The sequence below is a fragment of the Anabrus simplex genome, chromosome 1 (assembly GCF_040414725.1).
Source record: "Anabrus simplex isolate iqAnaSimp1 chromosome 1, ASM4041472v1, whole genome shotgun sequence".
NCBI lineage: Eukaryota > Metazoa > Arthropoda > Insecta > Orthoptera > Tettigoniidae > Anabrus > Anabrus simplex.
The window spans coordinates 1074510746-1074526742 of record NC_090265.1 but is presented as its reverse complement, the minus strand read 5'-3'; the positions used below and the strand labels follow the sequence as shown (position 1 = coordinate 1074526742).

At 38.0% G+C, this 15997-nt stretch overlaps 1 protein-coding gene across 9 annotated transcripts in view; it reads right to left on the bottom strand.

The window, feature by feature from the left end:
• Nucleotides 1-15997, bottom strand: part of LOC136857997 (transmembrane and coiled-coil domains protein 2) — a 267616-nt gene that overhangs the window by 50781 nt on the left and 200838 nt on the right. For all 9 annotated transcript variants that reach the window (XR_010858585.2, XR_010858584.2, XM_067137170.2 and 6 more), the window contains one exon: nucleotides 11198-11379. Coding sequence is in view for 7 of the 9 variants with exons in the window: in XM_067137170.2 (XP_066993271.1) it covers nucleotides 11198-11379 (182 nt within the window). In the remaining 2 variants the exon portion in view is untranslated. The remainder of the gene's footprint in view (nucleotides 1-11197; nucleotides 11380-15997) is intronic.

The window sequence follows — 15997 nt, the reverse complement described above, 5'->3', positions numbered from 1 at the left end:
ATATAACCTATGCCATCTAACTAACATGCTCTCTCCTTCAATTCATTAATTAAATTTTATCTAATTTTATTCAGGTTAACTTCATGAATCGCAAATTTTACACCAGACACAATGTATGTTTTAACCACATCTTTGTATGCCGTCCAGACAGTGTCCAACAACATTTCAGCATGATTTTAACAAGCACTATGAGAGCATTTCATTTTATTACATTGATTGATATTGAAACACCATCTAGCAGTTCTGCATCAGCTGGTGGTTGTTTACAGCGGCGTTCAGCGACTTGCATACAGCTAACACCACTCGAGTAGATTTGGTGATTGACTACAGGATCAACATTTACCAGTTCCCAGTTTACAATTGAAACTGCAATAACTAGCAGTGATGGAACTAACAGTTCTGTGAATATTAGTGTGTGAAAGTCTCTCGATGATGAGCATACTCAAGATGCTAAGAATTTAGATCTTAGTTTATTCTCATTATTTCATCCCAGTTTTTAATGTCAATTGTATATATTTGTTCATTTGTTTTATGTCAATTGTGCGTATGTACATTTGTTTAGTTATTAGATGTTTTATATTAAGGCTGAAGATGGCCAGCCCAGGCCGAAACTAGTCCCTAGTTAATGTAAAGCAAAATATTGCATATTATAGTATTGAAAGATGGACAATTAAAACATTAATTTAATAATTATATTGTGATTACAATTCAATACAGATCAGAACCATGAAGTTTTTATCCTATGATTATAAAACAATGCACTACTGACAATCTACTTAACTATAAGAGTGAGAAACGCTACGATCCAACAGATTAGAAACGCGAAACTATGACACGCTCACAGTTTAATTCAAACAAGTGTTTCAACAGATGTGTTGTGGAAATCCATAAAGAGCTTTGGCATTACCAAAGGAAGAGGCAATGACAAAATAAATATACCCTTGGAAAAAGTGAACGATTATTTTTCATCTAACTGCACATTAAGTGCAGCCCTGAAACATTAAGTTCTAGACAAGAATTATGCAAAGATGCGAACAGATAGAGAAAACATCTACCTCCAAACAGCAACCCACTCACAAATAAGGTTTGCTATAAATCGGATAAAATCAATGGCGAAAGGAAATAACAGTATAGGAATAGAGGTGATAAACATTATTCTGGATGTGATATTACCTACACTAATTAATATATTTAACTCTTCCCTTGTAGACAGCACATTTCCTGAAACATAGAAAGCAGGCATTATATGCCCTCTAAAAAAAGTTGCTTTCCCTTCAGAACCATTTGACTACAGAGCCATCTGCATACTTTCTGCTTTATCCAAAGCAGTCGAGTTAATCACTTGTAGACAAATAACAGACTATATGACGACATACAACTTACTTGACCCACTACAATCCGGTTTTCGTCAAGCACACTATACTACAATGGCACTACTGAAAATCACAGAAGACATTCGAGAAAGCAATGGACAACAAGGAAGTGACAGTTTTAATACCTCTAGACTTGAGCAAATCTTTTGACTCTGTTGACATTGACATTTTGCTCTCGAAATTGTATTCCCTCCATTTCTCAGAGAGTCCCCTCCTTTGGTTGCAGTCCTACCTTCATGGTCGTCGGCAGTGTGTTACAGATAGGATAAACAAATCAATTTGGCAGTCCATGCAGTGTGGTGTGCCCCAAGGGTCGGTGTTAATACCCCTTCTTTTTTATACTTACATTAATGATGTCTCCCAAAACCCAACGCACTGCAAATACCATTTTCACGCTGATGATGTACAAATGTATGTCTACACATCTCCAGATCTAATATTTTTGGCCATAGACAAAATCAATGAGGATCTAACATTGTTTTCTCTTTGATCTTTGAGATGGGGTCTTATGTTAAACGCAGCAAAAACGCAAGTCATTTTCCTTGAATATCTGAAATTACTCGCAAAGGTCAATCGACCAGAGATTTCATCTAGAAGGTTATGTAATACTAACATAGCATTCATGTCATCAGTAAAGGTCCTAGGCATTATTTTCAATGATGACAGGTCATGGAAAACACATATTACGAACAACACCTAGAAAACATTCTCTAAATTGCACATGCTGTGCGGGTATAATTACTTATTTCTTGAAAAGAAAAAAAGCTGGTGAAAGCTCTGGTTTTCCTCTCATTTTGACTATTGTGATGCGATTTATAGAGATGCTGGGTGCAAGTTATTGAGCAGATTACAACATGGTCAAAATGCATGTGTGAGATACGTCTGTAACCTACGGTACTATGACCATGTAACTCATTCATATAACCACCTATCTTGGCCCAACTAGAAATCCATCGCACTGTACATACCGCATGCCATCTCCATAAAATCCTTCATTCTTTACCTTATTTCACCAGCCGAGTTGGCCGTGCGGTTAGGGGCGTGCAGCTGTGAGCTCGTATCCGGGAGATAGTGAGTTCGAGCCCCACTGTCGGCAACCCTGAAGATGGTTTTCTGTGATTTCCCATTTTCATAACAACAAATGCTGGGGCTGTACCTTAAATAAGGCCACGGCCGCTTCCTTCCCATTCTTAGGCCTTTCCTATCCCGTCATCGCCATAAGACCTACCTGTGTCGGTGCGACGTAAAGCCAATTCTAAAAATCTGGCCTTACTTCATATTTCAAATACCTCTCATCTTATCAGAGTCTTAACATCCGATCTACTAATAATTCCATCCTTGCTTTACTTGTCCATAAAACTGACATTTATAATAATTTATTCACAGTAATTGCCTGCCGTGAGTGGAACCTCTTTCCCAAAAGTATCAGAGGGTTAAGCACTATATGCACTTTCAAGGAAGCACTTTGGAGACATTTTATGCACCAGTAAGGATCATCTGTAAACTTGATGCTGATACACACAACCATTCTATTTTCAAATGTTATTAAATTTTATGTACTACCTTATTGTCTCGTCTTTTTTTCTTTTTTTTACATGCAGGATATTAGTTTTAAGAATTTTTCCTTTTATCATATCTAATGTATTTCATCTTAATCTCATCACTCATCATTCTTGTATTATTATTAATTTGTGTTTAATCTAATAAGTGTAAAGTAATACAATGTAATGTATGTATATATGTATATTACAGTGCTTGATTAGATGAAAGAGAAGGCTTGAAGGCTTTAATCTTGCCAGGTAAAATAAAGCATTACTAAACTAAGCTGAACACAGTGCCATGGCACTGCGATGTAATGCATTGCCTATCAGAATATTCTTTCTTTTTTTTTTTCAATTTGCTTTACATCGCACCGACACAGACAGGTCTTATGGTGATGATATCGGAAGAAAATAGTATATATGAATTTATTGTTTTTAATTTGTTTGAAGACACAATATTATCATAACAACAACAACTCAGAGAACCATGTCTGTCAGGGACACTTCACACTAGGCGACCGGAATTCGCTACAGAATAGCTCATATGAATGCCATGTCGTCGAGCGGTAGCCCACTGCACTACTTAGCCGCCTTCGCTGGCCTACTGCCAGTTTTCAACATCGTCTTAGATTTCATTCACATCCTATGTTGAAATATCGTTTGGAAAAAGGATTTTTCTATAAATTATTTGATTATTTATGTGATGACCAAGTTTATTAGTTACTTCAGGATGTCAAAGAAATCTTTTGATGAACTCTTCAAAAGTGTGAAAGAAAATATTACAGGAATGGATACCACGTTGAGAAAAGCAAACAATTAGCCTTAACTTTGAGGTACTTAAACTGAGATGGTCATATAATTTGTATAATGAAATCTTCAGTATTTATTCAGTTGACTTTTCTAGATTCAGTATATCATACTGAATATTTTTCTTATTCTACCATTTTTCCCACAGTGGTGGGGTTGCAGGTGCAAACTGTGTTGCCCATGTGAATCTGGCCCTGTTTTACGGCCGAATGCCCTTCATCTGCCGACCCTACGTGCATTCACTATTGCGTGTTTCTGTAGTGGTTGGTAGTGTGATGTGTTGTATGAATATGAGGAGAGTGTGGGGAAAAACACAAACCATACCGTACACAGTTAAAATTTCTGGCCCCACTACGAATAGAACACAAGGCCCTCTAAACCGTACGCCGATAGGTTGACCATTTAACCAAGGAGCTGGAAATCATTCATTCTGAATATAATTTATTTAGTATAGTTTATACTATTTTGAAACGGAATCCATAACGTGAAGGAATATGAAATGCACAACAACTGAAGAATGTGAAGACCCCAGTGCACAGCGATGGTTCACCAGCTGTCGCCAGTCGGGGTTGTGAAATCTACCTCGGCTGCCGATAGTGGGTGTAAACTACTTCAAGGCCCCGAGACAGAGTAGTCCAGTGTGAAGAGCTCCGTTTAAAATAATGTTTCACAAGCACGGGCGGCTGGTAGCCGATTCCTGTCGCCTAGTGTGAAACGGCCCTTAATGCATGGTACTGCACGAAGTCCTAGGGCAAATAATTCACATAAACACGAATAAACATACAGAAGGAGGAAATAAATCAGAGAAATCTTACCTGTAACATGTTGATCTTCATTTCGTCCTTCTTTCCGATGTTTACACATCTGATTGCATGTTGCACCAACATCTTACGATAATGCAACTTGAAATTGCGTATCACTCCAAGATCGAGCAGCTGGAGCTCACTCTTACAATTCACGGGAAAAAATTCCACAGTCATATTCTTCAGATATTAAGTATTAGGAGGATATGCTGGGTATTGATCCATGAACAATATGATCTTACGATCTTTCCCTCCCACTTTGGCGTCTATGCTTCGAAGCAAATCTTCAAAAACATTCATAGTGACCCAGGATTTCTTATTGTTGGTGTATTTCATGGGGAGCATAGCAACGTTTTTAAAACAATGCGTCTTTGAAAATTTGCAGATTGTCAGTGGAGGCAGTTTTTTACTTCTGTCACTATTGGCACATCACAGAACTGTTACGTGTTGTCTGCTTTGTTTCCCGCCGTTACATTTTTCTCCTTTGAATGCCGTTGTATGTCCAGGTATTAAATTAAAAATGAGGCCTGTCTCGTCCGCCTTGAAAATGTCCTTAGGAGCGAATCGAGATGTCAGTTCTTTCAAACATTTTCCTTCCGATCTTACACAGTCTCGGCATCGACACTTCTGCTTTCATATACCAATATAAATGGTCCGTTATTGGACATTATAAATTTTCCAGCCAACTCATTCCTGGTTGCCAGCATCTCACCCCAGTGTGCCAAGTTGGGCTCATCAGTTGGTAAATATCACACATACCAAGATGCATGGCTAGGGCATACCGTGCAGGCCACTGTGTAGGCTACTTGGAGCCACCAGCAGTGCCAATGCACCATCAGAGACCTTGTCTCATTACCAAAAATTGATGCCTGCCTGGCCATCAGATGATATAGATGTTGATTCCCATCGGTAACCTGAAATATTTGTCTCGAAAGAGTAAATTTATAATACCAACGTAAATGGTCCGTTATTGGACATCATAAATTTTCCAGCCAACTGATTCCTGGTTGCCAGCATCTCGCCCCAGTGTGCCAAGTTGGGCTCATCAGTTGGTAAATAGCACACCTACCAAGATGCATGGCTAGAGCATACCGTGCAGGCCACTGTGTAGGCTACTTGGAGCCACTGGCAGTGCCAATGCACCATGAGAGACCTTGTCTCATTACCAAAAATTGATGCCTGCCTGGCCATCAGATGATACAGATGTTGATTCCCATAGGGAAGCCAGCCCCGTGGTGTAGGGGTAGCGTGCCTGCCTCTCAGCCGGAGGCCCCGGGTTCGATTCCCGGCCAGGTCAGGGATTTTTACCTGGACCTGAGGGCTGGTTCGAGGTCTATTCAGCCTACGTGATTAGAATTGAGGAACTATCTGACAGTGAGATAGAGGCCCCAGTCTAGAAAGCCAAGAATAACGGCCGAGAGGATTCGTTGTCCTGACCACACGACACCTCGTAATCTGCAGGCTTTCAGGCTGAGCAGCGGTCGCTTGGTAGGCCAAGGCCCTTCAAGGGCTGTAGTGCCATGGGGGTTTCCCATAGGGAACCTGAAATATTTGTCTCAGGAATGAGTTGGCTGGAAAATTTATAATATCCAATAACGGACCATTTATATTGGTATTATAAATTTACTCATTCGGGACTAATATTTCAGGTTTCCTATGGGAATCAACATCTATATCAACTTCTGCTTTCCCCACACACATTATGACTGCCGATACAGGGTTTAATCTTAAATTTGTGAAGCCAGTCTGACGAAGCACTAAAATCTTCTACACCAAGTCTGATCTCTAGTTCCTTTGCCTTTTCGCAAAGCATTGGTCCGCTGACTGGAATGCCTTCTGCCCTATGTCGCCTGATCCACTGAAATAAACAATCTTCCAGGCATTTCTATTTTCCGCCCTGAATGCGGGTCCCCTTATTTGTCGTAACACATAACACACGCATGCTTTCTTCAATTTCCGAAGCCTTAGTTACAATAGTATTTAAGTTAGACGGAGCAATCCCTAATATCTTAGCAATTTCAACTCCTTTCATGTTGCCACTTTCTTTCACTACACTCAAAATCGGTAATTTTTCAGCAATTTTAATACTCGTTCTCTTTCTTTCACCCATGTTCACTACTCATGAATCTCACGATGCTAATCACAACTCTGTCTCACCTGAAGCACAGAACACCAAAGAGTATGCTCAAAAATAACTTTGTGTTTAGAATATTTCTTGCAATTTCAAAGATGGAAACCATCGTAAACGTACAAACGAAGCATTTTACCTTCGAGGACTCAGGATATAAGCGTAAAAATCATGTAAGTGAAAGACGTATACAGTAAATGAAATAACTCACCGAAATACATAGAGGATTTTGTCGGGACCGCTGAAAAAAAAACCTGTATAAGTGTGAAATGTATAAAAGAAGTTTTTCTGTACTTAGGTGGACAAAAATCATGTGCAATGGATTAATATTGTAGATTGTTATTAACTTATTAGTTACTGGTTACATTTCATGGTTAATTTTTTATGACAGTTTATTACTTGCAATGTTTTTTCAAAGACTGCAAATTCTCTTCAATCTATTGGAAGGGTAAACTCAGAAACTACTCGTGTGACATGAATGATATTTTTACAGCTTCTACCCACATCATGTAGCTACAAAGTAGACTACAATCATGATATTTGGTTAAATAGGTTTTTTTCATCAGAAATGTTCATAAATTTTGTCAAAAATTTTATTGCCCTTATTTTCATAAAGATCTAAATTCATGATTATAGTCCATTTTTAAGATAACTACACATTAAAACAGTGTTGAACATTAAAACAAGTATAATAGTTAACACCACTTTTCCAATACTTATCTTTCCTTATATTTAGGAAATAAACATTACAACAGGCGTTGTAAGGTGGGACATGTTTCGCTTAACAGTCGTAAGCATCATCAGCCGAAAATAAATCTTAGCCTAAAGTTAGGTCAGGGCCCTGAACCTAGTGTCCTTAACATATATGGCACCGTAAGAATCAACATTTATATTTAGAAAATGAAAATAGGCTTAAAACTAGTGTGAAAGAACATAGAATGTTACAACATGGCTAAGAGAAAAAACACAATCGAGTTGAGACAGAGGATAAGAACAGAAAGTACAATACAGAGCTGGTAGTGAAATAATTAAAATCATTAGGATATCATTGTTACCAGTCAGTCAATCAGAATGTTCAAACATAAAAACAAGAGTGAAAATATATAAGAGTGTTCATCATGGCTGAGTTAGAAAAAAAAACACATAATCGTGTTGCCAGAGGTTATTTTTTGCCAGTTGCTTTACGTCGCACCGACACAGATAGGTCTTATGGCGACGATGGAACAGGGAAGGGCTAGGAGTGGGAAGGAAGCGGCCGTGGCCTTAATTAAGGTACAGCCCCAGCATTTGCCTGGTGTGAAAATGGGAAACCACGGAAAACCATTTTCAGAGCTGCCGACAGTGGGGTTCGAACCTACTATCTCCCGAATACTGGATACTGGCCGCATTTAAGCGACTTCAGCTATCGAGCTCGGTGCCAGAGGTTAAAAACATAAGGTACAACATAGAGCTGGCAGTGTAATAATCAAACTCATGGCTGCCAGTCAGTTAATAATGTTCATACATAACAAAACATGATGGTTATATTCTTTTAAGTGAAGAAATAATTAAATCCCACTCTTGTATAGATACATGAGAACAGGCGAGAGGAATCATATATTGTAGCAGACATGGAGTGGTAGTTACTTGCAATTAAAACAGTGTGCTGAATTTTATTTGTCTGTCATTAGTGATTACAGAGAGAGTAAAAATTAATATTCTAAAAAACACACTTTTACAGGAGAGCAATTCAAAGTAAAAGCAGAAGTCCAATATCTCAGTAACCATTAATGACAGACCAATGAAATTCGGCACAATGCTTTAATGTGCAGCTTAATTTTGAACTACAATCATGAATATAGCTCTTTATATTTATGAAAATAAGGGCATAAAATATTCAACAAAATTTGAGAAAATTTAATAGCAATTTGAAAATTTCCTTAAAAAAAAAAAAATCTATTTTACCAAATATCAAATATAGTTGGCATGACTTATGACTCCACCTACGTACATTGCAAGGAATAAACTGTCAAAAAATTAACCATGAAGTATAAACAGTAAGTTATCTAATAACAATCTGCAGTGTTCATTCATTGCATATGATAATTTCTGTCCATCTAGGAAAAGTATTTCTGCCCGAATTATGATGATAAGCAGCAGCAGCAGATAAACGGCCTACACAGAACACTCAGCATATGTTATTGACCACATCATACTGGACTGATGTTTCAAAAAAAATCAGGGTAGGCTTATACGCCATCACATTCAGTTGTACGTTTATTAAACATGTCCACAGTGGTTTATTTCCTGCTTTTCTGTCCCAAGGTATACACGGTTGAGTGTAGTTGTGTCAGAATGTTCATGACATCTTTTGTCAACCATGAAACTAGTCACAAAGCTTTTAACCATGTCCATTCCTTCCACTGCCTTTGCTAGGGTCGGTGTGACTTCTTCTTCATCATCATCCTCCTCCTTCATTTTAAAAAATGTTACCAACTGTCTGAGCCTGACAAATAGCAACATCAATGTCACACTCAACATAGCAGTGAAATTCCTCAGGTTCTTCAGTGACTTCTACGTAATTTTCTGCATTATGAACAGTTCCATTTCTCACTCAAAATCCTGCCTAACAGATGCAGTTGCTAATCGTAGCTTGATCAACCTCAAAGGCATTTTAAAATGTGCATAGCATCAAGGATCGTGATATTCCTCATTCTTCCACACTGTCAATGTTGGCCAACCTTTCTTGTACCAGCATTTTCTGGTACTTCTTTCTTTCTTTTTTTTCTTTTTTTCTTTTTCTTTCTTTTTTTTACACAGTGAATAGTAACCCCGATCAAGAGGCTGAAGTTGACTCTTGCAGTTTGCTGGGAGAAATACCCCCTTTACATTACTGGTAGGTACATTTACAGGATGTGCAGCACACTGGCCGATTAATAGTCATATTTTATGATTTTTAGCCCCCATTGTGGCGTCAAGTACATGCAAAAAATCTTCAAATAAGGACGACACATTGCCGTTGGCTTTATATTGGCATGGCAAGCTCCAACCATTTTTAAAACATTGAAGCTTTATGACTTTACATATGACAAGTGGTGGCACTTTTCTGTGCTGCTCTCGTTGCAGCATACCAGAACAGTTAATCTCTCCTTACCGAGTTTCCCATCATGGCAGGTCTCTCCTCTGTATGCTAGAGTCCTGCCAGGAAGTAGGCTAAAAACGAGCCCTATTTCACCAGCATTGCACTCGTAGTCTCTCTCAGCAGTTAACAGTACTCCATTTTATGACAGTTTCGTCATCAATATTGGTTGCTTCTCCTTGCACACATTTGTACACTACACTATGTTAAAAAAAATAATAATAATAATAAAAAAAAATTGTTCAATCCATCCATTGGACACAGCAAAGTTTGTCAGTCCCATTTGGTTGGCAATATAAGTTGCTTTGTCGTGAACTATATTCCCATCTACAGGGACGTTTGCAGCACGTACTTGGTTCATCCATTTCAAAAGCATTTCTTCCAACTCTGGAAAACTTCCCTTCATGCACTCGTTTACTGTTTCTGAATTCCATATTTTGTCTCTGGTGCTCACTAAAGTGTTCAAAGTTGAAGGTGCGAGTTTTAATATTCGTGCCAATTCTACACACTTAAGTTGTGGACACCTATCTACTCCCTGAAGCATTTAAATGTTGTCTTTATTAACGAGCGTACCGCGTAACTGAAGTTCTCACAATTATGTTCCTAGTCCGTAAGTAGGCTGTCTACATGATGAAATATTCACTTCACTTCTTATTACCACTCAACACACAATAAATTTCAAACTTCTTACAGGAATGTGAAATATAAGCACAATCAAGCGCATCAGTCTATTCAGTGATCTTACTGCCAACAAAGATCTTTCTATAGAATAAAACAGGACAGCTTTGAGAAAATCACGTGAAAACTGCATTCAATGCTCCGAGCTGCAGTGGAATTTATTACTGTACTTTAAGATAGCACTGTCCTGTCTTGTTCTAGTATGTGGTTTTTGCTGCTAACCAATGAAGTACAAGTGAACTTTCCTGAAACTAACAGCTTGCTCCCCAAAGATGCAATATATCTTGTGAGTTACGGAATTCAAGGCCATTTCCTCTTATTGTGCAACTTTCTCCAACTGACCTGTGGCGAGGGCTCTTATCTGTGTTGGAAATCACATTCCACACACAAAGAATGACAAAGAATATTTCAGGTCTGGGGAAAATGTAATTGTAGTAAGTGGTAAAAGTGAAAAACTGTGACGTGAAAAGAGGTATCTTTGTACAGATTTAATATAATGGGAATCATGAGTTTGAATTCACAACGTACTAAGTGGGAAAGTGTGTTAATGAGGAAGAGTTTTGATATTCCTATCAGGTTATATTCTCAAAGAACTTATCTTCACATAACTCCTGTGATGAAATTTGTTCTACAGATATTATAAATTTGAAGCACAGGAATACTAATTTACAATAGTCACTTCTTGAATAGAGTCTATGAATTTCTTAAAGCTCTGACAGTATACCTATAATTTGTCTTTGCTCACTGACCGTGTGCGTAGGAAAGGCATAACAATGCCTGCAGCTGTGGCTACCAGCAACAGAACAACTTGCAGCACTGTCAGCACCACATTGATGAGCTTAACAACCACTGCACGTGCATTTGAGTTATCAATTCCTTCTAGTGTCACATACTGTTGATGTTGCTGCTGCTGATGTTCCATTTTAGAGATCTGAAATGAAGAGAAGATGGTTCAATTTTCACTCTTGTAATGCATGTTTTCTTCCAGAGAGCCCAGATCTGATGAAGACAAATATGAAGCATAGTTGCAGTAAAATATTTATATGATAAATATTTACTCACCAGTGTATTCAAGGGGACACACATTTCAACAGTTGCTAAAAATGATGTGTAAATATCATACTGACAAGCCCCTATAGATTTGATCTTTGTGTTCAAATACATTTGGTGTGCAACTGACAAAAGTTAATTTTTGATAGTTTTTAATTTTATTTTTTACAAATTTTACAATAATGCTATTGTAGCATGCAGAGCAGTGATACTCTGACAGGGCGCGTTCCAGGTGGCAGATGGGGGGGATCCTTACTGATTTGCCAGCAGACTTGAGCAAAGTAAGATAGCTCTCACAGACCTAACACACAACTCTGAGCTTGCTACATACAAGATTGACTACCTTTGAAAGTCAAACACGGAAGGAAATCTTTTAAGGAAAAATCCCACCACTTGGCAGTAGCCAAGGAAAACTGCACTCAGATACGGTGGGCAGTCACTTGAAAGATAGCTTAGATGAATCGGAGCATCTGAAAATACCCAAGACTGACAGAATATCAAAATGTAGACTCGAGACAGGACAGATAAACAACATAGCAAAACACAATATAAATTCCATCATATAACTAAGGAAACTCAGAATTTTGACAGATGAAATGGATCGTAAAGCAATTCTAAAAACCGGAGTTCAGAAAATGAGAAACACTGATCAGGAACTGATGGAATCACAAGGATATAGAATTTATAAGGGAATACCATGAAAAAGAGTAATGAAGCAATGTCCACAATTCAGAATGGGATTTGTGGTCAATCTCAAAACAATTGAGTCCATAATAGAATTCAAAGCACAATCTCCCAGACTCTCAACACTAACCATAAAAGCTGCAAATAGAACTACAATAAATGCCCATGCCCCAACTAATGATAAAAATACATACCTGCCAACTTCGAAAAGGGTTATCAGTAAAACTCACGCGCGACAAAAAATCTAACGATTTTCGACATACCCTGGCTTGAAGAAAATAATACTACTTCTGGGCTACAAAATTACAACAATTCATGCTTTAAACAGGATACTTCAATGAAATCATATCTACTTACATCATAGGCCAATGATTTGTAGATGAACATAACAATCAAGAAGGAATCCATGTTAAACAGCAGCAGGCGTAGTGAATATTAGTTTGGAGCTTACATAACAGGACTTCCTTGATAAATTAAGCAGATATGCGATAATTGAAAAAAGTCTTTACACAATAAAACTTGTTTAATGTAATACAGGCAAGAAATAATACACACTGCAAATCACATGCTAGTTCGACTTTAAAGTCGAAGTTGATGCCTTTTTAGCTTCCTGCAAAAAGTATTGAGAAAATGTTTTGTCATAACAGGGACCAGAATTCCTGGTCTTCAAAATAGAAATAGACTCCCAGATATTCATTGGACATGGTTGATATGAACTCTGTTCTATTTTTTTTCACAAGGCTGAAAACACGCTCACATTTTGCATTGCTATGGGGTATGGTGAGAATAGAGAGCATTACTCTAGAAATTCGGTTATACTTAAGAAGTCCATTGGCTCCACGAATTCTTGACATTTGTGCCCAACTGGAATCACTTGCAGCATCTTGATTTGCATCCAAAGTGTCATCTATCTGAAGAGCTGTGAACTGCCTCTGAAGCTCATTCACCACCTCATCTGTAGTTTCATTCTCTTCCTTGCATGATAGAAAACTTTTCCAAGAAAAAATGAATGGAAGAAAACTGTGCATCTTCAATTTTGTCTAACCTAGCAAGTTGAGCATGCTTTAACACATCATCCTTGAGTGGAAACTTGATGATGTAGTCACAGTCAGTACAAAAGTAGTTTCTCACTGATGAAAAGAAAAGGGATTTATCTGTATCCTGGAGATCATTCACTATGTTTGAAGTCTGAATGCCAGTAACTAACTCATTATCACTTTTTTTCCTTTTTTTTTTTCTATTTGTTTTACGTCGCACTGACACAGATAGGTCTTATGGTGACAAAGGGACAGGAAATGCCTTGGAGTGGGAAGGAAGCGGCCGTGGCCTTAAGGTACAGCCCCATCATTTGCCTGGTGTGAAAATGGGGAAACCATGGAAAACTATCTTCAGGGGTGCCAACAGTGGGGTTTGAACCCACTAGCTCACAGCTGCACGACACTAACCGCACGGCCAACTTGCCTGGTCATCACTTCTTTGATTTTGAATCAAGTTGTACTCAACTTCAAGCAATGAGGAGCTTTTGACAATTTTGGGCTTAACAAACTTTGTGAACAACTGCTTTAGCAAATCAATTAGAAGTTCTAATAAAAAGTAAACTTGTGGGGAAGAAGTCTGAAGGGCAACATAGAATTTGTCAAATACAGGAATAGTCACATGAAGGAAAGTGCAATAGGCTTTGTTCAAGTTTGAGGATAAGAACATAAACAATTTTTCCTCACATGTTGTAGCGGAAGTCTTACGTTTTAGGATGGGTTTGTCACATTTGGAAGAATATGCTACTCTCTTAGGGGCATGTGTAGTAGCAGAATCAAGAATTCTCTTCTGATACTCTTTGGATCCACTTTGTTCAACTCTAGGTATTCTAAAAGATTTCAAGCTTGTGGAAATGTTTTGGGTACATAATATTACTTCCTCCTTGAAGAAAGAAAGAAAGAAAGAAAGAAAGAAGCGGATCCCACTGGTCCAGTAGTATATCCAAACATCTGCCTAAAGATAACCACCTAGTACATACATGCTTCAGAATTTTCATTGCCTCTTTATTGTGCAAGTTCTGAAATTTCTGAAGGCGTTCTTTCCTTTTGACACTCTTTTCTAAGAAATAATACATATCAACAAGGATTTCATCCACTTTAAGTGGTATTCTTCCAGCACCTTTTTCAGCTGCTAGATTAATCAGGTGGCAAATGCAACCTATGACGGGAATACCTGTTTGAACTTCCTTCAGAACTGCTGAAACCACATTGTGTCCTACCATAACAGGAGCATTGTCGGAGCACAAAGCCACACAGTTTTCAATTGATATGTTATAAGAATCCAGCTGTGATAACATCACGTTACCTATGTTCGCCCTATTGAGTCCCTGTCTAATCCTGGTATGGACAGCACAGCTCTCATTACTTTTTCCTGCGGAATATCATATAATGAAACAACAATAGGATACAACATGGCATTTCTATAACTGCTTCCATCCATTGCCAAAGAAAATGGTCCGTTCTGAAGGCACTTAACTTCAGATGATGCTTTTTTTTTTTTGCCATTTTATTTACAATGCATGTTGTTTTCATGCAACCACAGCTGTAATTCTTTGCAGCTTCTGAGGTGGGAAACATCTTTTTAAATAAAACACTAGCATGATCAGCCGCACTTAAGGGTACATTGTGTTCCACCAAAAAGGAAGTACACAGACACTCGGCACTAATTACGTCACTGTCAACGTTTCCAGACTTGGCAAAAGAGGTGTTGATTTTCTTGCTATCTTCCTTCGATTTAACGTATCTTACGTGTTTACTGCTCTTCACATGATTACTTAAATTGTTTCTTCTACCACATGCAATATTAATATCACACCCACATACCATTCAAAAGGCAAATTTTTCTCTCTTTCTTGATTTTTAGTATCCACGGAAAATTAACACAATATGATTCTTTGAATGTCTGGAAGTACTGTTTCTTGTTGGATTTATTCATGATAATCTACAATAGGAATATAGTGTATGAAAATGTTCAAGATCAAATGTCTCAATATCTACTGAAACATTGAAAGGAACCTGGATCACTCAATGTCATAAAATTATAATATTAACACTCAAGGCAGTCAAACACTTCATTAAAACATGTCAAAGCACACAATTTTGGAAGAAGAACAGTATGGTTTCAGACCAAGAAGGTCAACTACAGACCTTATATTTGCAATTAGGTTGCTAATGGAAAAATACTGGGAGAAGAACAAGCCTTTATTTCTAATATTTTTGGACATTGAGAAAGCATACGATAGTGTACCAACGGAAAGAATTTGGCAATGCACGAAAGAACTCAAGTGCGAGACAGCCTCATCGATAAAGTGAAAATGTTGTATAGTAGGAATAGAAGCTGTATTCAAGTAGGATGTGGTTTGTCGGACTGGTCTGAAACAAAGAGAGGAGTGCAGCAGAGCAGCTCATTGTCACCACTTCTATTTATCATTGTAATGGATGTAGTAATGAAATCTATTAAAAGGAAAGAACATGGAGATATCAAAGCCTTCACATTTGCAGATGATTTTGGAATCTCGAGTGACTCAGAAGAGGAATTGGGAGAGACAATGTAAAGCTGGAATGAGGAGTTTAAGAAATATGGTTTAAACATAAGACCAAGATGCTGGTGATGAAAGTGTATGGGGAAGGAGCAGAACCAATAGTCATGTTAAATGAAGCCCAACTGGACAGCGTTCCAGTTTTCAAATACTTGGGTAACGTTATATCAAATGACAACCTAGCAAAACATGAGGTGAACAATCAATCAATAAGACAACACAATTTTACCACCAGGTAAGA